The 22,277-nt window shown below is 48.4% G+C and overlaps 1 protein-coding gene across 1 annotated transcript; it reads left to right on the top strand.

The window, feature by feature from the left end:
* The first annotated feature begins 359 nt into the window (after positions 1-359).
* Idh2 (isocitrate dehydrogenase (NADP(+)) 2, mitochondrial) lies at positions 360-22,153 on the top strand. The gene is made up of 11 exons (XM_021191096.2): positions 360-543; positions 13,671-13,762; positions 16,020-16,185; positions 17,849-18,009; positions 18,092-18,235; positions 18,722-18,858; positions 19,038-19,189; positions 20,892-21,004; positions 21,120-21,217; positions 21,303-21,395; positions 21,790-22,153. Exons 1-11 carry the CDS (start codon positions 429-431, stop codon positions 21,875-21,877), a joined length of 1,359 nt encoding a protein of 452 aa, XP_021046755.1. The 5' UTR covers positions 360-428; the 3' UTR covers positions 21,878-22,153.
* Positions 22,154-22,277: the final 124 nt, after the last annotated feature.

Here is a 22,277-nt window from a genome sequence, read left to right as displayed (position 1 = left end):
GGTTCAAGAAGGCAAAACTTGCCAATTGTCTTGATGAAAGCGCCTCGGGTCGGTCGGTCAGCTAAATGCAAAGGATGCAGGGGACTAAGGCGACGTGTCTGCCGCTGACATTCTAATAGAAGCGGGGAGTCTCGCAGCCGTGAGCCCCCGCGGTCCGATGGGTCTCCCTGGTGCCTGCTGCTTTGAAGATGTATGAAGGCTCCCAGAAAGCGCGGGCTCAGCGTTGGGGCCGCCTGAGCTCTGGAACAGGCCCAAGGGTGTCGAGCAGGCTCCTGCCCCGGCCGTGGACCCGCCTTCTCCCGGGTGAGACCCAATGGGGCGGCAGGTTCTGCAGCTCCGCCCTGGTTGGGTCCCAGCCACCAGGGCCAGCCGAGAGTCCCCACCGCACAGCCTGGTGCAGCGGCGCGCTCGGACCTCGCGTGCTCGGGATGGCCGGCTACCTGCGGGCTGTAAGCTCGCTCTGCAGAGCCTCGGGCTCAGCGCGGACCTGGGCACCGGCAGCACTGACTGTCCCCAGCTGGCCGGAGCAGCCGCGGCGCCACTGTGAGTGTCGCACCGGGGGGCGGACTCGCGTGCAGCGCTGCAACGTGGCGACGTCCCGGGAGGGGGACCCTGGAGCGCCACTCGCGACACGCCGGCGGTCGGGGAACGGCGGTGTGCGGGTTACAAAGGGCCGGGAAGTGGTCTTACTCCGAGCTTCCGTGCCCGGGGCGCCTGGGCCGCTGCAGGCGCAGGAGTGGGGACCCAGGGGATAGTGGCAGCTAGTGGCCTGGGGCGGGATTGCTGGGTCCTATCAGGGCTGGAGTTCTCCAGGTATTCAGGGGGAGCATTTCCAGAGGTACCTGGACTCAGGGTGGGGTATCATGACTGCTCTGCGCCTTTGGAGGGGGACAAGCGACCAAGAGGGGCTGGAGCGGCCTGCTGCTGCCCTAGGCAGGGGAGGGTCACCTCGCGCTCCCGGCTCAGACAAAGGCGAGAAGGAGAGGCCTCCACTCTCCCTTCTCTCCAATCCCTGCGTACTCTGGTCCCTCCTCTCCAAAAGGCCCACGTCAGCTATTTTTGGAACCTTTACTCGACAGCTGGAGGAATGCCCTTCCATTTTTCCCGCTTTTGTTTCGCTGCCACTCCCCCACCCTTCGCTGCTCAGGAAGCTCAGTCTGGGCCCTCTCCTGGCCCCTTGCTGGGCCGACCACGAGCTGCTGCATGTGAGTGGGTTCTGCCTGGCATACAAGCTGTGGAGACCTGGCACTGCATGTATATTGTCATTTTTCTGCAGTCAGTCGTTCCCATGAGATCTCTGCGTTGCCTTCAGCTTGCTTCTTAGACGTGAAGGCGCAACTCCGGACAAAATAATCAGGGTTTTAGAGTCTCCATTACTAACAGACTGCCCAGCCTGGCATGTGGGCATCTTTCATAGCCTTGCTACTCAATGCCTTGCTACAAAAGGCAGGTAACAATGTAGAGCACTTGGTGGCCTCTTTTGATGCCTGTTGCCACGGAAATTCTATCCTGACCTGGCTCAAAGCCCCTTGGGGTTAGCCAAAAGAATGAGGAAGAGGGGGTGGGTTTGACTATGGGGTTTGTTCTGGCTAGAGTGGTAATCGTTAACTCACCGTGGGAGCAGCTGACCAGAGCTGGGGGCCAGGAGGAGGGAGAGGGCGGGGCCCTTGACCCTCCCCTTTGCCAAGGAGAAAGGGACATGCTTTTGTGCTTCTGGGAACAACTGCCTCTAAACTCTGAAGTCCCATCAAGTGCCTCAGGCCTTCAAGACGCAGATATGGCAGCTTTGCAACAAAATACGGTAGAAGTTAAAGGCACCCCGTGGTTTTTCTCTTTTCCATCTTTTCTCTCTTTTGGGGAGTCTGGTAAAATGGTAACGGTAATACCAAAACAAACTAACTAACTAACTAATAAAACTACCTTAAGAAACCACACTAACAAGAAAATAAGGCTCCTTTGGACTCCTGAATTTGGATACCCATTTTATTTATTTTGTTTTTTTTTGAGGCCAGGTTCTCCATATAGTCCTGGCTGTCCTGGATCTCGCTGTGCAGATCAGGCTGGTCCAAACTTAGAGATCCACTTGCTTCTGCCTCCCAAGTGCTGTGATTAAAGGCATGAGCCACCCTCACTCCCCATCTGGATACTCAATTTTTTTTTTTTTTTTTTTTTTTTGGTTTTTCGAGACAGGGTTTCTCTCTGTAGCCCTGGCTGGCCTCGAACTCAGAAATCCGCCTGCCTCTGCCTCCTAAGTGCTGGGATTAAAGGCGTGCGCCACCACGCCCGGCTGGATACACATTTTAAAAAGCAGTCAGTGGAAGGTCCTTTCTGAAGGTCTCCAAGTGGGGGAGGTAATTCAAACCAAACCAAATCAACCAACCAACCAACCAACCAATACCGTCCAATGTCTTTGCTCTCCCTTGGTTCCCACTTGCAACTCCCAGCAGCTGCTTGCTGGCCACCTCTAACTTAGACCTTGGGAAGAGATTCTGCCTCTCCAGAGGACAGAGCATTTACATAGACTTCCTTTATTCTATTATTCTACTCCTGGTTAGAAACTTTGTCATTTCCTCACCTTAACTTTTTAGATAGATACTTAAAGACTTACTTATTTTTATTTAACTTGTATCAGTATTTCCCTGAATGTATGTACATATGCCACCTGTGACCCTATTTGCCCACAGAGGCTGAAAGAGGGCAGTGGATTCCCTGGAACTGCACTTATGGATGGTTAGGAGCTGCCATGTGGGTGCTGGGAACTGAACTTGGGTCCTCTGTAAGAACAGTAAGTGCTTCTTAACTGCTGAGCCCCATTTTGAGGCATTCTTGGTGGCTGGACCAGGAAGGTACCCTGCCAGTCTTGTATACTTGGAGGGGAAAAATAGTCTCAGTATCCAAGATCCAAGAATAAGTTCCAGTGGCTGATCATCAGGGTTTTTTTTTTTAATTTTTAAAACTTTATTATTTATTATGTACATGTAAGATAGATGTTTTGTGTGTGTGTGTGTGTGTGTGTGTGTGTGTATGTGTACTTGCTACATACATGTAAGGAGATCAGAGGACAACCCTGTGGAGTGGACCTTTTCCGTTTTCCTTTACCTGCCATCCCACAGGCCCTTCGTCAAGTTTTGCAGACCCAGAAGTTACTTTTTGTTTTTTAAAGATTTATTTATTTATTATATGTAAGTACACTGTAGCTGTCTTCAGACACCCTAGAAGAGGGCATCAGATCTCATTACAGATGGTTGTGAGCCACCATGTGGTTGCTGGGATTTGAACTCAGGACCTTCAGAAGAGCAGTCGGCACTCTTAATCACTGAGCCATCTCTCCAGCCCCAGAAATTAGTTCTTATTTGTTCTTCTGTGAGCCTTGTTTCAACCACAGTCGGGAAGCCCCAGCTGTTCATCCCCAGCACAGCTTCCCTTAGAGCTGGTTTGGGGGCTTGTGTTAGAGCTACGACAGCGGTTTTCAACCTATGGATTGTGATCTCTTTGGGGTTGCGTATCAGATATTTCTATTATGATCCATAGTGGTAGCAAACTTCTAGTTATGATGTAGCAACAAATAATCTAATGGTTGGGGGTCAACACAATGAGGAAGTGTATTAAAGGGTCACAGCGTTAGGAAGGTTGAGAGCCACTACTGTAGAAGGACTTGGCTGCCCCAAGTTTTCCACCTTTAGCTGAGGCCTCTTGGACTCGTTCTATCCTCTACTTTGCTAGACTCTGGGCACAGCCCCTTGTTGTATGGAGTCAGGGTCGGTGACTTGCTTTGGAGTCTTTTCTGTGTAAAATGTGTCAGAGTCTCACATGTGGCAAGCAAGCACTCCCTGATATGTTTGCAGCCCCCAGCTCTTTCTAAACTTTATTTTAAACTGGTCTTACTAAATTGTTCTGACTAGCTTTAAAACGTGTGACTCCCCTGCCTCCACCTTCTTCGTAGGTAGTATTATAGGCATGTATCGTCACACCTGGGTGTACCCCTCTCCCCCACCCAGAGATTCACAGATGCTAGTTGGGCAAGCATTCAATCACTGAGTCACACCTCCAGCCCAGACTACAAATACTCATCTATTCTGTGAGCTGTTCTGGGCACGATGCCCATCACATAAGAGAGAGCTCTGCTTATATGTAGCAATGGCCCTGGGCATCAGGAATGGAGGGAACACGTGCATCAAAGTAGGAAGTGAGCCCAGGTAGCCCTGATGTACATTTGCCCTTCCTTTATGATGTTATGTGTTTTCTTCCTTTTGTGGGTCAGATTCCATGCAAGATGTAGGGGATGGGGCTGAGACTAGGAATGGGGGAAGAGTTCTGTCTTTGCGCTTTAATTCTAACAGGGAGGAGACTGACACTTAAAAAGTTAGTTGGCGAGCCGAGCGTGGTGGTGCACGCCTTTAATCCCAGCACTCGGGAGGCAGAGGCAGGTGGATTTCTGAGTTCGAGGCCAGCCTGGTCTACAAAGTGAGTTCCAGGACAGCCAGAGCTACACAGAGAAACCCTGTCTCAAAAAACCAAAAAAAAAAAAAAAAAAAAAAAGTTGGCCAATGTGACACACAGTAATGGACTATAAGGGTAAGGGTCAGAAAGATGTACAGTGAACAAAGGCACTTACTGCTAAGCCTGGTGACAGTTTGATCCCCAGGACCCACGTGGTGGAAGGCGAGAACAGGCTCCCACAAGTTGTCCTTTGACCTCCAAAGTGCACTTGCGCACACAGAGTACTAGCTATAGTAAATATTGAAAGAGCTAAGAAGAAGAAACAAAGAGGGAGTAAGGTGTATGGGATGGTTTGAATGGGGCGGACAGGGAAGACCCAAGTGAGTGAAGCCAGAGCCTGGGAGGAAGCTAACACTTTGGATACCAGAGGAGGGAGGAGCCTGCAGGAGCCAGGCCTGCTTGCACTGTGCGCCGCCGAGGTCTGGGGCAGGCACAGGTTTTTGTTTTTATTTTTAAAGAGAACACATTCGTGTTATTGTTATTGTTAAGCACTGACTATGCCTGATTTATAGGGTAAACTTTATCATAGCATGTATGCTCAGGACATTACAGATAGAGTGTGGAGCTATGCACGGCTCCAGGTGTCCACTGTGGATATTGGAGTATATTCCTTATGGAGATGGGGGTGGGAGGAACCTGTGAGATCTTTGTTTTCATTTGCGTTTTTTCTCAGTAGGACAGGGGCGTGGACAAATGGACCATTCACCAACTTTTTTTTCTACTGCTGATGCCATCCTTTAGTGTGTCCCATCTTACAGAAACGCCTCTCTGGCTGGATGGTGCAGCCTGTGTTATGGAGTGAGTTCCAGGACAGCCAGAGCTATACAGGGAAACCCTGTCTTAGAAAACAAAAACTAACCAATCAAACAAACAAGCAAACAAAACAAAACAAACAAGAAAGAAAGAAAGAAAGAAAGAAAGAAAGAAAGAAAGAAAGAAAGAAAGAAAGAGAGAAAGAAAGAAAGAAAAGAAAAGAAATCCTGTCGGGCAGTGGTGGCGCACACCTTTAATCCCAGCACTTGGGAGGCAGAGGCAGGCGGATTTCTGAGTTCGAGGTCAGCCTGGTCTACAAAGTGAGTTCCAGGACAGCCAGCTCTATACAGAGAAACCCTTTCTTGGGGAAAAAAAAAGAAAAGAAAAGAAAAGAAAGAAAAGAAAAGAAAAGAAAAGAAAAGAAAAGAAAAGAAAAGAAAAGAAAAGAAAAGAAAAGAATCCCACTCTGAGAATCCTTGTGGACAGTTTCAGGTTGCAGTTCATGGTCTTACATTTACGGTCACATGTTCCCCAGGCTAGCTTTGAACTTCCTAGTTGCTGAGGAGAACCTTGAGTTTGTGATTCCTCTGTCTCCATCCTCCTAAATGTTGGGATTATAAATGTGTCCACACACTCGGTTTTTGCAATGCTGGGATGCACCCTCGACTTGTAGGCCATTTTTTTTTTTTTAAAGATTTATTTATTTATTATATGTAAGTACACTGTAGCTGTTTTTAGACACTCCAGAAGAGGGCATCAGATCTTGTTACAGATGGTTGTGAGCCCCCATATGGTTGCTGGTAATTGAACTCAGGACCTTCAGAAGAGCAGTCAGTGCTCTTAACCACTGAGCCACCTCTCTAGCCCTCCTTGTAGGCCATATTTGAGGACCTTGACTTTGAGTAAAAAAGAAAGTCCTATAGGATTTCACAGGTGTATTGCAATCAGATTTATGTTTAATCTATTTTTTTACTTAAAAATTTAAAATTTTTATTTATTTAATTTTATTTAAAATTTGTTTTCTTTGATGGGTGCACACCTTTAATTTTATCATTCAGGAGGCAGAGGCAGAGGCAGGCAGATCTCTGAGTTTAAGGTCTACAGAGCAACTTCTAGGACAGCCAGAGAGAAAACACACACACACACACACACACACACACACACACACACACGCACACACGAGTGCTTACCTGTATGTGCATTATGCATGTCTGGTGTCTGTGGAGGCCAGAGGAAGGAGTCAGATCCCCTGGATCTGGAGGTACCGTATGGGTCCTGGGAATGAGATCCAGGTTCTGTTGAGCCATCTCTCCAACCAATAGAGATTAATTTTTACGTGCATATGTGTGTGTGGTATGCATGTGCTGGTGTCCGTTATTCCAGAAGAGGGCACTGAATTTTCTAGATGGTAGTGAGCTGACAGATGTAGGTGCTGGGAGTCAAGCTCAGGTCTTAATTTCAGAGTCCTCTTTTCAGCTGCCATGTTTTATTTATTTATCTTTTACAACGGTGGTCATGGGACCTAGGCCCTTAGGAGATTCAAGCTGCCTGTCGCTTTGGAAGTTTTCAGAAGTGTGTGGGTACTGCTTCTTGTGGTCTCATGACCCTTCTCTTCTTCCTCTCCCTCCTGACCTTGACACACACAAGCTGTGGTGTCATTTTGGAGGTTAGAGGTCAACCCTGGATTTCATCGCTCCCTTCCTCCTTAGTTGAGACATTATCTCTTCAGGTTCTCCACTGTGTGACAGATACCTACCGAATCTGGCTTTATTATGTTACTGATTCTCTTGTGGTTCACTTCACCCTCTTTCCCCAGCCCTTTCTTGTGGTTTGGTTGATCACCCCTAGTCTCTTTGAGATGGGCAGATGGGCGGGGCATGGTTTGTTTGCAAAACTAAACAACAGAAAAAGGTCTCAAGTACCCCAGACCTGGGGAGCTCTAGAGGGTACAGGTCAGGCCTGGACCAGGGATGCCCTTGTCAGCCTAGCTCTCCTTGCTTCCAAGTGTCAGGAGTAACTCATTCTTCAAAACAGGCTGTGATCTAAGACTGAGTGGGGGTGGGTTTAAAGTCTTACTATTTTTATTTTGGTGTAAATATTAGCCATGCCAACTTTTTTTTTTTTTAGAATATCTTTTTTTTCTTACATTGCTGGTGTGTGTGTGTGTGTGTGTGTGTGTGTGTGTGTGTGTACGTACGTACATGCTTGTCACACACAACTTGCAGGAGTTGGTTCTTTCTTTTCACCAGGTAGTTCAATCAGGTGGTCAGGCTGGGGTATCTCTGGCCCTAAATCTTTTATCTAGTCTTTGACATTTTCTTTTTATTTTAATGGTGTATTTAAATTTATTCTTTGACAAATTACATACAATGTATCTTGATCATTTGTAGCCTTCCTCCTGCCTCCCCCCCCCCCACCTCCTCTCTTCAGTAGTGGTCAGCGTTGTTACTTTGTAGCCATTGCTGCAGACATCTTCAGACCGTTTTCATCTTGCAAAACTGAAACTCTGTATCTACGAAACAGTAATTTCCTAGTTCTGCCTCCCTTAGCTCCTGGTAGATAAGGTTCCACTTCTCTGTGCTTTAAATATTTTAGGCCAGTAGTTCTTAACCCTTGATTGGGGCCGTTTAGTAAACCTCTATCTCCAAAAGTATTTATGTTACAATTCAAAACAGTAGCAAAATTACTGTTATAAAGTAGCGATGACCCAGGCGTGGTAGCTCCTGCCTTTAATCCCAGCACTCAGGAGGCAGAGGCAGGCAGATTTCTGAGTTCAAGGCCAGCCTGGTCTACAAAGTGAGTTCCAGGACAGCTGAGGCTATACAGAGAAACCCTGCCTAGAAAAAGAAAAAAAAAAAAAATAGTAGCGATGAAAATAATTTTACCTTGGGCTGGAGAGACGGCTCAGTGGTTAAGAGTACTGACTGCTCTTCCAGAGGTCCTGAGTTCAAATCCCAGCAACCACATGGTGCCTCACAACCATCTGTAATGAGATCTGATGCCCTCTTCTGGAGTGTCTGAAGACAGCTACAGTGTACTCACATAATAAATAAATAAATCTAAAAAAAAAAGAAAGAAAAAAGAAAGTAATTTTACCAGTAGGGATCACCACAGCCTGAGGAACTGTGTTAAAGGGTCTCAGCAATAGGAAGGCTGAGAATCACTAACTGTTCTAGGCACCCATGTAAGTAGAATCCTACACTATTTTTCTTTGTTTCTCTGTGTAGCCCTGGCTGTCCTACAATGCTTTGTAGACCAATCTGGGATTAAGGGTATGCACCACCACGCCTAGCAAAAAACTGTCATGTTTTATGTTATATACTGTCATTAGGGCTCACCTGTGTTGAAACATGTGACAGGACTTCCTTTTTCTTTTCTTTCCTCTTCTAATCTGAATAGTATTTCACAGATGTACAGACTATGTTTTATTTATTCAATCATTCATTCATTGCTAGACACCACATTTTGGTTGTTGTGAATGATGCCACGATGAACAGGGTGTGCGAGCATCTTTTTGATGTGTTCCTGCTTTGAATGTGGCTCTGGCTTTTGTTCTTTTTTGTATTTACTTTTGCCAGTGCTGGCGATGGAACCCAGGGCTTTGCCCAGGCTGTGCCAATGAGTACTGTTAAATTCCATTCCAGCGCTGGCCTCAAACTCCAGGCAGTTCTCTAGCCTCAGCCCCCTGAATGCCAAAGTCACATGACTACGGCATCACACCCAGTTCCATCTCCTGGTATTTTACCCTTGATCTTAACTAAAAGAATGAGAAGTGAACTCTCCTTGGCTTGTTTTTTGGTAACTTGGAACCTAGGCCAGCCTTGAATTCTACATGTCGTCAAGGGTGACCTGGAATTGCTGATCTTGCAAACCCAGTTTATACAGTGCCGTGGACTGAACTCAGCCTTGTAGATACTTGGCAAACACACTACCAGCCGAGTTACAGTCCCAACCCCACTCTCCTCACTTATTTTATTTTGAGTTATGTGTGTATAGGGGTATTGAGCACATACTAATTCGTACAGGAGGCTGTGCGCTGCCTGATCTGGGTACTGGGAATGAACTCAAGTCCTGTGGAAGGAAAGTATTCTTACCTTCTGAGCCATCTGTCTAGGCCTCCTGATTTAAATAAAAATTGCTTTATGTATATGAATGTTTTACCTGCATGTATATTTATGTGTGTACATGTGTGGATCTGGTGCTCAAAGCAGGTCAGAAGAGGGCATCAGATCCCCTGGAACTAGTGTTACAGACAACTGTGAGCCATCAGATGGGTGGGAATCACCCCGGGCCCTCTTGAACAGCAGCCTGGACATCTAGTCCCTCCCCTGAAGCAGGAGCGGTGGTGTTGATGCCTGCAATCGCCACATTCAGGAGGCAAAGGCAGTAAAATACTTGCATCTGAGGCCATCCTGGTTAAGAGTTAAAGGCCAACTTAAGCTACACGGTGTGGCCCTGTCACCCTACCCCAAAATTAAAACCCAAACGGAACAACAACAAAAATCCACCACCCGGATGATGGTAGAGGGCTTGCTTATTTATGTGTGTGTGAGGCCTTAAATTCAATCCACAGCATCAAGAAAGAAGGAAGAAAAAGGACTTTTTAGGATGGAGGTTGTGTTAGTCACTGGTTTATTGCTGTGAAGGGATATAATGACCAAGGCAACTCTTACAAGTGAAAGCATTTAGTTGGAGCTTGCTTATTACAGTTTCAGGGATTTGGTCTATTATCATCATGGCGGGAGGCGTGGCAGCAGGCAGGTGTGGTGCAAGGGAAGTAGCTAACAGCCATGTCCAGATTGTAGACTGAGAAAGAGAGATTAGTCCTGACGTGAGCTTTTATTTATTTATTTATTTATTTATTTATTTATTTATTTATTTATTTATTTATTTGGCTTTCCTGAGCATGTAGAATCCCAGGAGACAGAGTTTAATGGTGTTTCCTGTCAGTCCCACCAGGGCAATGATGAGGACCAGGAAGGGCGGGGTCAGGATTGGACTGCCTTTGGGATGGCCAGTTTCATTCAGTGGTGTAGATTCTGTTTTGTGGGATGAGATGGTTGATCCATGCTCATACATCTTCCAGTGGTGTCCAGGTTCAGAGGTTCAGTCCAGTATCATCAAGGTGGGAGTATGGCAGTATCCAGGCAGGCATGGCACAGGCAGAGCTGAGAGTTCTACATCTTCATCCAAAGGCTGCCAGTGGAAGACTCTGATGTGGGCTTTTAAAACCTCAAAACCTACCTCCATTGATATACTTCCTCTAAGAAGGCCACACCCACTCCAGAAAGGCCGTACCTCCTAATCCTTCTCAAGTAGTGCCACTCCCTGATGACTAAGTATTCAAGTATATGAGCCTAGGGGAGCCATTCTTGTTAAACCATCATTGGGGTGTGGTCTAGTGAATGAGAGTTTGGGGTGAATATACAAAGCCTCAGGTTCAGTCTTTAATATCTGGCTGAAAACCCATCAATTTCAAGGGCAAAGCAAGAGGGCCTAACTGATGTGGGCTCAGGTCCCTGCCCCTAGTTCCTCTGAGAATCTTTAGTATCCTTGGAGTCTGACAACAGTGTTCCTTGCTCTGTTACCTGTCTCCCCCCACCTCCACCCCGTCTCCTCCTCCTTCTTGCCCCCTTCCCCCTCCCTCCCTAAGTGGTTTCACATCTTAATATCTCAGTGTCAACAAAGCTTAGTTAGCACCAGGTTGCCATGTGAATAAATAGGGCCTGTGTTTTCTAATTCTGTGAACACACCCATGTGATCATGACTTTGCCCTCCCTACCCTCCAGGAGGGGGTGTGGCACTCACATGCTGCTGGCATGGGCTGTGTTTATCTGTTGATGAAGTTGAGACCCTTAGAACTGGCTTATGCCGCCATAGGTTTAAATTAAAAAAAGAAAAATCTGACAAGCGGTCGGTCCTTAGATCAGTTCTCAGAAGAGGCTTCTAAAAGCTCAGCAAATTCTGTCCAGCAGACTGTCTAGGGGCCTTCTCCCTTAAGCTCTAGCCTAAAGTGAAATTCTGTAGCTTGGATTGAGGATACCAGTGGCATCTTGGGTATGTTAATGGAGCCAGCCATGCCTGCCTTCAGTTCCCAGGAGGGTGCCAGTTCTAGGCTGTGTTTTTGACTTCTTGGCATCTGACCCAGGAGGACAAAGGTACACTGAACCAGGGATCTGGATCCTGTCTTTCCTGCCTCTGACATCAACTGCACTCCCTAGCTCTCCTTTTTCTCTAAGAGTGTGTGTGTGTGTGTGTCTGTCTGTCTGTCTGTCTCTTTTCTCTCCCATCTATCTCTGTGTGTCTCTGTCCTCTGTGTGTCTCTGTTTCTGTCTCTTACAATCATTTGCATGCCTTTGGGAAGCGAGCTGGTTTGCTTCCTTTGTATGAGGTTTCAAGAATGTTGGGAGTCTTGGCTGGGCTGTGTTATAGGGAAATTATATATTTAAGGCCCTTTAGACTTTTCTTCCTTCTTTCCAGACAAACTTTCAAGTGTCTCAGGTTGGCCTTGAATTTACCTCCTCCTCCTCCTCCTCCTCCTTCTCCTCCTCCTCCTCCTCTTCTTCCTCCTCCTCTTTCTCCTCTTCCTCCTGAGTGCTGGGATCTCTGGCATTTGCCACCACAGTCAGTTTGTGGAATGTTAAGGATTGAGCCCAAGGCTTCATGTGTGCTCATTTTATCAACTGAGTTGTCCCAAGCTAACTTGTTGAGGTTCTTTAAAGATATTTTTAAGGAACTGAAGAGATGATCGTCAGTTAGGAGTATTTACAGCTCTTACAGAGGCTCGAGTGTGATTCCCAGCACCCACTGGCAGCTCACAATCATCTGTAACTCCAGATCCAGGCAACCTAGTGCCCTTCCCTGACTTCAGATACGGCATGCATGTGGTGCACATACATACATACATACATACATACATACATACAGTACAGGCAAAATGCTCATATCATAATAAATGTGAAAAGTGTGTGTGTGTGTGTGTGTGTGTGTGTGTGTGTGTGTGTGAGAGAGAGAGAGAGAGAGAGAGAGAGAGAGAGAGAGAGAGAGAGAGAGAAGCAACAACTTGGACAAGTTGGTTCTCTCCTTTCATTCTGTGGGTTTCAGGATTGAACTCAAGTTGTCAGTCTTGGTAGCAACTTCCTTTCATTGAACTATTTTGCTCCATGTCGGGGCTTTGAGACTTTCCTAGAATGACCAGTTCACTTGAGCCTGCTTGGCTCTGAGGCCTAGGTGCCTACTCAGGTGCCGTATGCCTGTGTTCACAGTAAGGAAGGCCCGAGTCCTCTGGGCCTTGTGTTCCCATAATCTGTGGCAGTGATCTGCCCATCTCCTTGAGCCCGAGCTCCCTCATATTTAAAGTGGAAGCAATGAGGGGCTGGAGAGATGGCTTGGTAGTTAAGAGCACTGGTTGAAGACCCAGGTTCAATTCCCAGTGCCCACATGGTAGGCAGCTCATAACTGTTGTAACTCCAGTTCCAGGGTGTAAGTAATTGTATAAAAATAATAAAACGGAATCAATGAACTAAGTATTATAGCATGCACCTCTAATCTTAGTATTTCAGAAGCCAAGGCAGGAGGGTTATGAGTTTGAGGCTAGACTGGCTATAGAGTGAATACCAGGCCAGACTGGCAACATATGCAGATGATATATAAAGAACAAACAAGCAAATAAGCTAGTGTGGTAGTACTGGCAGGAAATCCCAGAGTGAAGTAGGTAAGGCAGGAAGATCAGATATTCAGGATCATCCTTTGTTGTACAGGGAGTTCAAGGGCCAGGGCTACTGGTTCTCAACAAAACAAAACACAACAAAACAAAACAAAACAAAACAAAACAAAACAAAACAATGAAACCCACCACCACCAACAACAAAAAGCAAACAACCAATCAACAAATAAACAAACAAGATGGCACAGGGACACGTCCCTTGGGGTTGCTTTGCAATACATGGTGACTGGAATAAGCGGGCTTGCACTGTTGTCAGGTACATGCTCTCACTGTGGACCTGCACAGTTCTCTCCTGGCTTCAGACTTTGGGGGCTCGTTGGAAGGATCCAGGGTTACCGGGAAAAGTGAAGAGCGAGCCTTTCGGAAGTGGGGAGTTCACGGATGTCCCTGACTTGGCATTGGACCTAGCGGGCCATCTGGCTGTGGTTCTCTGTTGGCCTCTTCAGCTTCCGAGGGGAGAGGATCTGATTGGCCAGGCTGGATCCAGCCTCCTAAGCGGGGTTAGCCCTATGTGATCACCCTCCATGTGGAAATGGAGGTCCTGAAAGCAGGAGAGGAAGCAATTGCTGGACCATTAGCGCACTTGTCTTTAGTCTCCTCTCCTTACTGAAGTATTGAACTGGCGGGGAAGAGAAGGGCTCCTTTGCTGCTGCCCCGGGGCGGGGATGTGATGTGCTGTGCCCAATTCTAGATGCTGAGAAGAGGATCAAGGTGGAGAAGCCGGTGGTGGAGATGGACGGCGACGAGATGACCCGGATCATCTGGCAGTTCATCAAGGAGAAGGTAGCACCCCTCGTTCAGTGGGTGGCAGGTCCCGTGGGTCCCTAGTGGACAGCAGTCCCGTTTCTCACTTTCTATCCCCGCCTCCTTCGTGTAACCACATTAGCAGTTGCTAGTTCTTTGTCTTCAACCAGTGCCTGTCCTCAGCAATCTGAGTCTCTCTCTGGTGCTGAAATGTTCAGGTTTTTGAAATCTTGTTTCTTTTTCTCTTCAAAGCTTTTTTTTTAATCACATCTGTGTGCAGGAGCTTGCTGTGGTGCACACATGAAGGTCAGAGGACTTGTCAGTCCCTCCCTACCAAGTGAGACCCAGGTATTAAGATTCCAGGTGCCAGGCTTGGCAGTCAGTCCCTTCATCTAAAGAGCTATGGCGTCAAGCCCAGCACTCGGGAGGCAGAGGCAGGTGCATCTCTGAGTGACTGGTCTACAGAGTGAGTTCCAGGACAGCCAGGGCTACACAGAGAAACCCTATCTCGAAAAATCAAAACAAAACCTAAAAAGGAGATGAACTGGGGTAGGCAAGACGGCCTAGCGGGTCAAGGTGCTTGCTGACAAGTCTGAGGATGTAAGTTCAATCCCTGAGACCCACACATACACAGAGGAAAGGACAAATTATTGCAAGTTGTCATCTGCTCTCCGTGCGCTAGCTGTGGCACAGGCACATCTACACAGAGGCATACGCACCAAATAAATACATAAATGTAATACATTAATGTGTGTGCGTGTGCACAGAGGTCAGAAGAGGGTATCTGGTGACCTGTCACTCTCCACTAGTTCACAGAGGCCATCTCTCCCGGAACTCCAAGCTTGTGTTTTCTCTGAAGCCAGAAAGCCCCAGCAGTTCCCCTGTCTGTCCAGATCTGGGGCTACAAGCATGTACAAGATGCCCAGCTTGTTATGTGGCTGCTGGAGTCCAAACCGCTCCCATGGTTTTGCAACAAGTGCTTCTAAGCCCTGAGCCAACACTTCAGCTTTTTTTTTTTTTTTTTTTTTTAAATTAAAAAAAGTTATTTCAGATTTCTTTTATGTGTATAAATATTTTGTCTGCACATGTGTGTGTGCACCACATGTGTGCCTGATGCCCTCATAGGTCAGAAGAAGGTGCTAGATTTCATGGAGCTGAAGTTACCAGTGGGTGTGAGTTATCGTGTGGGTGCTGGGATCTGAAGACCCTGGGTCTTTTGTGAGAGAAACAAATGCTCGCATCCCCTGAGCTGCTTCTCCAGCCCCTCTACCTCCTTTCATTTAATTCTTTTTGTCGTTGTTGTTGTTGTTGTTTTTGCCAAAGTCTCACTCTGTACCTCAGGCTAGCCCCAAACTCACAGTGCTCCTCGGCTTCAGACTTCTGAGTGCGGCAGTTACAGCATGTCTACCATACTTAGCTGTGAGACAGGGCTTTTGTTTGTTTGTTGAGTTGGTTGGCTTTGGTTTTCTCTTTGATTGATTTTTGAGACAGGGTTTCTCTAGGTAGCCCTGGCTGTCCTGGAACTCACTCTGTAGCCCAGGCTGACCTTGAACTCAGAGATCTACCTGCCTTTGCCTCCCAAGTGCTGGGATTAAAGGTATAAGCCACAACCACTTAGCTTTTTTTTTTTTAAATAATATTTTAGCAGGGCTGGAGAGATGGAACAGCACTTATTCTTGCAGAAGACCCATGTTCGATTCCCAGCACCCACATGGCAGCTCACAACTGTCTAATACACTCTTCTCTCTTCACAGGCACCAGGCATGCATATGCACAGACATACATGCAAGCAAAACTGACATACATGTAGTGGGCATGGTAGTGGTGCATGTCTTTAATCCTAGCACTCAAGAGGCAGAGGCAGGTGGATCTTTCTGAGTTCCAGGACAACCAAGACCACATAGTGAGACCCTCCCCCCCATCATCGTCGTCATCGTAGTCGTCGTTGTCGTCGTCGTCGTCGTCATCGTTGTTGTCTTCGTTGTCAACAATAACACCACCAAAGCTTTATTTTTCATTATGTGCATGTGTGTGCCTATGTGTGGGTGTGCACTTGAATGTCCGTTCCAGAGGAGGCAGATTCTGTGGAGCTGAAGTTACAGATGGTCACCTAATGTAGGTTCTAGGAATTGAACTTGGGCCCTCTGCAGGAACAGCATACTTAACTGCCTAGTCATCTCTCCAGTCAGAGACAGGGACTTAACTGTGTGGCTCCAGGCTGTCACCTTGTCTGTCCATGGCACCCTGCCCAAGTCAGTCGTCTGGCTTGACACTTTACTCTGGCTTTCTTCCCCAGCTCATCCTGCCTCATGTGGATGTCCAGCTCAAGTATTTTGACCTTGGGCTTCCAAACCGTGACCAGACCAATGACCAGGTCACCATTGACTCGGCTCTGGCCACTCAGAAGTACAGTGTGGCTGTCAAGTGTGCCACAATCACCCCTGATGAGGCCCGTGTGGAAGGTATGAAGTGTGGTGGAGTCACAGAGACTGGGGGTGTGTGTGTCACAGGCTATCACACTCGGAGAGAAGCAATTGGCTATGTCACTCATTATGGGACCGGGAGATGGGAGCGTCCAGAGCTGAGCTTTCCCGAGGTTGATGATGGAGAGTCAGCCCAGTCTCTGAGAATGCCCGACGTCACTAGGATGTGCCTTGGGGAGGTGCGATTAGGGACCAGCCTCAGTTTCACGGCCAGGCCAGGCTTCAGGTCTCCTAGAATCAGGAAGGTGGTATGCTTGCCCTGCTGTATGGCTTGGAGCAGCAAGAGGCTTCAGCAGTTACAGGGAGGAAGGAGAAGGCACCGCTGCTCCCGTAGTAGTGAAGGTCTTTAGTAGCCTGGCCTTCTGGCCTCTTGGCCTGTTAGGTAGGCTGGCATACAGAGGCTGGGCAGAAGCGGGGGGACAGCGGGCGTCAGTGATGCAGTGATGCTGGCTAAAGGCTAAACTTGCTTTCCCTGGGACCATCAGCATCTTCTGAAGACTCCCACTCTTCTGCCACGGGGCTGCTTGATTACCCCACTGCACACAGTGTGGCCTTTTCTCTTCCTCTCTCCATCTCCTTTCTCCTGGCAGCTGCTGAGATGTACAGCCTGCCTGTCTTCTCTTTCTCTTAAGCTAATAACATCGTCCTCGGGCTTCCAACCCACCAGATGAAGGTGCTTTAGGGCGTCTCCTTCCTAATTTCTGCAGTCTGAGGAAGCTAGAGCCCCGCCTCCCAGTTACTCTTCAGAGCTGAGGGTGTGGCTCAGGGACAGTCCTCACCTAGCATGCTTAAGGCTCTGAGCTCAATCCCCAGCACTACAAGCCAATAACAAAGGAAAACCCAGGAAACATCCGGCAGCTCCAGACCTGCAGCACACAGGGGGTTTGGGGGTGGGTGGGTGGTTTCAGTCGTGAGTTCATTTTCTTAGCAAGCACTGTGCCACTGAGCTACATCTCTGGCACAGTGCTGGGGTTTACAGCTCTGTAGACCAGGCTGGCCTCGAACTCAGAAATCCGCCTGCCTCTGCCTCTCAAAAGGCGCATGCCACCACTGCCCAGCTATAGCTCATTCTTTTATGGACAAGGTCTTAGTGTCTTGGGCAGGATGGGGTGGAGGGAAGCTGCCCTTTCTTGTCACTAAGCAACCTCCATGTGGACCTGGTAAAAACGGCAGACAGGTACTATGCTGGGCACTTTACAGATAACTTATTTAATGACAACCCAGCACGGTTGGCATTTTATCGGTTATTTCAATCACAGCTCTGACTAAAGCACATTGTAAACCTCACAGTCAGAGTTGCAAGGTTCCAGAGGCCATGTACTTAAACTGTGCGTCAATGACTCTCAGCCTTCCTGCTGCCAGGACCCTTTAATACAGTTCCTCATGTTGTGGATCCCCCAACCATAACATTATTTTCGTTGCTATTTCATAACTGTAATTTTGCTACTGTTATGATCGTAATGCCAGTAACTGTGTTTTCTGATGATCTTAGGCGACCCCTGTGAAAGGATTGTTCAAACCCCAGGTTGAGAACTAATGCTCTAGAGTCTAGACTCTTCTCCCTCCTCCAGGATGTCTTCTGGGGCCCCCGTATGGTTTGAGAGGTGGGGCTTCGGTGGGTCTATCGTATCTCTGTTCTCAGAGTTCAAGCTGAAGAAAATGTGGAAGAGCCCTAACGGAACGATCCGGAACATCCTTGGGGGAACCGTCTTCAGAGAGCCAATCATCTGCAAAAACATCCCCCGCCTTGTCCCTGGCTGGACCAAGCCCATCACCATTGGCAGGCACGCCCATGGTGACCAGGTAGGCCAGACTTGGAGACACGGTCTGTGGACTCATGCTCCCCACAGGAAGCCTTGGCTCGAACTGCCTCTCCTTTCTGCAGTACAAGGCCACAGATTTTGTGGTAGATCGAGCTGGCACGTTCAAGTTGGTCTTCACCCCAAAGGATGGCAGCAGTGCCAAGGAGTGGGAAGTGTATAACTTCCCTGCCGGAGGCGTTGGGATGGGGATGTACAACACCGATGAGGTAAGGCCCTGGCCATCCTCTCCAGCCCTCTCTATCTGTTTAGTGTTTGTAGTTATCTTTGCTTCTGTTGGCCTCATTCTCATGCCAGGAAGAGGTAGAAGAGACCACGAGGTCAGAAAAGAGCGCCTCCTTGCGGTCACCAGGATAAGTCATGTGACCACCTTTGAGCCAATCACTGATGGCCAGGGAGGAAGGGCTCTGATTGCTTACGTTGGAGACACGGGGTCAATCAGACCTAGCAGTAGGCGGCTTAACTAGGCCTGCACCAGCTATTAGGTCTAGGAATTATGAGGTAGAGAGAGCTGTTCAAAGTAAAGTTGGCAACGGGGGTCTGTGCTCCCCGAAGTCTGGTGGGAGAAGATTGGCCAAGCATTCCGTGGTAGCAGGAATCCAGGAGTCTTGTGGAGGTGCTGCTGGCCCTGGCCCTGGGACCATGGCAGACTGGCAGTCCTCAGCCTGGGGGCCATGTGCCCGCTCTCCCCACAGTCCATTTCGGGCTTCGCGCACAGCTGCTTCCAGTACTCTATCCAGAAGAAATGGCCGCTCTACTTGAGCACCAAGAACACCATTCTGAAGGCCTATGACGGGCGTTTCAAGGACATCTTCCAGGAGATCTTTGACAAGTAACAACCTCTGATGCTTCCTGGGGGCACCACAGCCCGCCGGCTCCCTTGCCATTCCTACTTCACCTGGGGAGGTTGCTTTCCCAGTGTGCGCTTGGTTCAGCTGTGAGTTTCAGGGAGGGGGTCTTTAACCTGCCAACCTCCGGTCCTCTCCCCGAGACAAGCCCTTTTGCCCCCAGGCACTATAAGACTGACTTTGACAAGAATAAGATCTGGTATGAACATCGGCTCATCGACGACATGGTGGCCCAGGTGCTCAAGTCTTCTGGTGGCTTTGTGTGGGCCTGCAAGAACTATGATGGAGACGTGCAGTCTGACATCCTGGCTCAAGGTACGCTGGGACAAGCCGCTCTCCGAGGGGGCAACTGTTAGAATTCCATGACTGGAATGACTTTTGTTGTTGTTTGGTTTTTCGAGACAGGATTTGTCTGTGTAGCCCTGGCTGTCCTAGAACTCACTCTGTAGACTAGGCTGGCCTCGAACTCAGAGAGCCACCTGCCTCTGCCTCCTGACTGCTGGGATTAAAAGCGTGCACCACTATCCAGCGATTTTTTTTTTTTTTTAATTAAAGGATTTCAATATGACTGTGTAAGCACAAGGGTTAAGGATATTTTTTTTTAATTAAAATATTTCAATATGACTGTGTAAGCACAAGGGTTAAGTGGGGAAGAAAGTAAGACACACCCAAGAGCGTGGGCATGAACTCAAAGAATCTTCTGGAAGTGTGTGTGTGAGTCCCCCATGGAGGCCAGAAGTTGATGTCAGATGCCTTCTATTGTGCTTTATTATTATATTAATGTACAATAATAACCTACATTATTATTTTTAGCATATATTTTAAAAATTAAACTTATAAGGCCAAGCATGGTAGCATTATAAAGAGAGGAAGTTGGATCTCTGTGTGTTCGAGGACATAGCAGCCAGACTTACATAATAGACCCTCTCTAAAAAAATTTTATGTGTTTATTATTTATTTTTCTGTCTACCCAGCGCTACTGGGGATTATATATACGGCCTCATGAAAGCTAGGTGAGTGCACTACTACTGAGCTACAACTACAGGTCTTTATTGATCTGTGCCTATGCGCATGTGCTGCACTTGTGCGGACGTCAGAGGTCAGAGGGCACCCTGCAGGAGTTGATTCTTTTCACCATGTGGGTCCTGGAGACTGAACTCAGGTTGTCAGGCTTGGTGGCACGAACCTTTACCAGCCGAGCTGTCTTGTCTTCCCTCTTTTGAGACAGGGCAGATTAGCTGGCTGGGTGATCAAGGGATCACCATCAGCTATCTAGCGCCAAGGGCCTGTCTCCGTCCCTGTGACTGCTGTAACAGAGAAAGGAGTGCAGGATGCTGAGTTCAGGTGGCTCACACTTGGAACCTCAGCACTCAGGAGGACGAGGGAGGCTGTAATTTGAGGCTGGCTTGGGTTACATAGTGAGTTCTAGGCCAAATGAACAAAAATAAACAGAAAAAGGGGCCGTTGAGATGGCTCAGTGGTAAGGGCACTTGCCACCGAGATTGGCAGCTTGAGCCTGATCCCCAGAACCTACATGGTGGAGAAAACAGACTCTTGCAAAACTGTCCTCTGACCTCTACACATAACACTGGCCCATGTGCACCATCTCCTACACAAAAACAATCAAACAAATAAAAAAGAAAACAAAACCTAGCTGGATCTTTTTCTTATGTAAGTTTCCCACATTTTCTCTTCTCTGGCCTTCACATTCTTTGTGGGTCTGGGGGAGTTTTTTGATTCCCCAGAGTCATTGACAACAGACTCGTTCCAGCTGACGTCTGGATTTGGGGACATTTGAAATAAAGGGGCTAACAGCGGCAGAAACAGAGAGACTTGCAAAATAGCTGGTGGCGGCTCATTTCTTCCTGAAATGGACTTCCTGGAGGCTTCAGACTGACAGCCTCAGGCTGTGGGGTCTGGAAAGGGAACACACAGAGGTGACAGTGGCGTGGGGTCTAAGCTGAAAGATTCTGAGCTGAAGCATGGCTCTGAGGAGAGATCTGTTCCTCCCCGCCAGGCTTTGGCTCCCTCGGCCTGATGACATCTGTGCTGGTCTGCCCTGATGGGAAGACAATTGAGGCTGAGGCTGCTCATGGGACAGTCACCCGCCATTACCGAGAACACCAGAAGGTAAATGTGTGCATGTCAAGGTCCAAAGACCACTGGCCCTGATGTCTGGGAGGATGAGCCCCATCTGCCGGTCTGGAAGTACATAGCTGTACCTGATCCTGTGGCCTATCCCCAGGGCCGGCCCACCAGTACCAACCCTATTGCCAGCATCTTTGCCTGGACACGGGGTCTGGAGCATCGGGGGAAGCTGGATGGGAACCAGGATCTCATCAGGTGAGCTCACAAGGAGGGCTTGAGCTGGTGCAGCCCACAGTTCCACCCAGCATGGCAGGGCCTCACTCTGCCGCGTCCCCCCCAGGTTTGCACAGACGCTGGAGAAGGTGTGCGTGCAGACTGTGGAGAGTGGAGCTATGACCAAGGACCTGGCTGGCTGCATCCATGGCCTCAGCAAGTGTGTGCTTTGGGAAAGGGCTTGAGACCTTAGCAGGTGGGAGGAAGCCAGGGGAACCCCCCACTCAGAGTCCCTCTCATGAGTGGGAAGAGCTGTCTGGGGTCTGGGGCAGGACAAGTCCTGAGAAATGGCACAGGCCAAGCCTCCCTCGACCAGGGTCTGAGTTGGTGCCCTCTGGCAGTTGCTTAGTTCCTTTGCTCTCCTCCTTAAACCTTTCCCCAGCTTCTTTTAGCTTGTCACTTTGAACTTTCTGCCAAATTTATTGTGGCCCTCTAGCAGTGGACTACTAGCAAACTTGGACCTGGGCCTGGTGGTCTGAGGGCTGACGTGCCTGGGAAGGGTTTGGTTGATGGCCTCCAGGAGGCCTGAGTCTCCCCTGATGTTCTCTCGGCAGTGTGAAGCTGAATGAGCATTTCCTGAACACCACAGACTTCCTGGACACCATTAAGAGCAACCTGGACAGAGCTCTGGGCAAGCAGTAGGGGTGGACACTACCCAGCAGCTCCAGTGGGTACTTCGTACATGGCAGAGGGTGGGCCTCACAGCCCCTCTCTGGTGGCCTTTCTAGGGGACTTTTTTTTTTTTTTTTACATATATATATGATGGAGATGTTTTTTAAAGTATATTTTTCCCTCACGGTGGACATGAGGCAGGAACGTGTGCTTTACCTCAGACAGGCAGTATTCTGCGTACTGTAATTTATATTGCTCTGGAATCACATGGTGCCACATTTAGCTACTAAAAAGCTCTTCACAAAACTGTCTTGATGTGTTTGTCCCTGAGTGGGAGGGAGCAGCTGGTAGGATCCCCCAGGGATAGGGTTGGGGTGCCTCCGGCTGTTAATAGGTCAGCCAGGGAGCTGACTCTCATGAGAGGGAACAA

Source organism: Mus pahari, chromosome 1, assembly GCF_900095145.1.
Source record: "Mus pahari chromosome 1, PAHARI_EIJ_v1.1, whole genome shotgun sequence".
NCBI classification, from domain to species: Eukaryota; Metazoa; Chordata; class Mammalia; order Rodentia; family Muridae; genus Mus; species Mus pahari.
Note: the sequence above shows the minus strand (reverse complement) of the source record. Positions and strands in the feature narration are given on the sequence as shown.

What these genes read in the sequence shown, in the direction of transcription:
- Idh2 (XM_021191096.2), top strand. Translation starts at nt 429, where the DNA reads ATGGCCGGCTACCTGCGGGCTGTAAGCTCGCTCTGCAGAGCCTCGGGC. An exon ending in GGCAGTTCATCAAGGAGAAG is followed by an intron (nt 13,763 to 16,019) that starts GTAGCACCCCTC and finishes TTTCTTCCCCAG; the next exon opens with CTCATCCTGCCTCATGTGGA. An exon ending in TGATGAGGCCCGTGTGGAAG is followed by an intron (nt 16,186 to 17,848) that starts GTATGAAGTGTG and finishes CTCTGTTCTCAG; the next exon opens with AGTTCAAGCTGAAGAAAATG.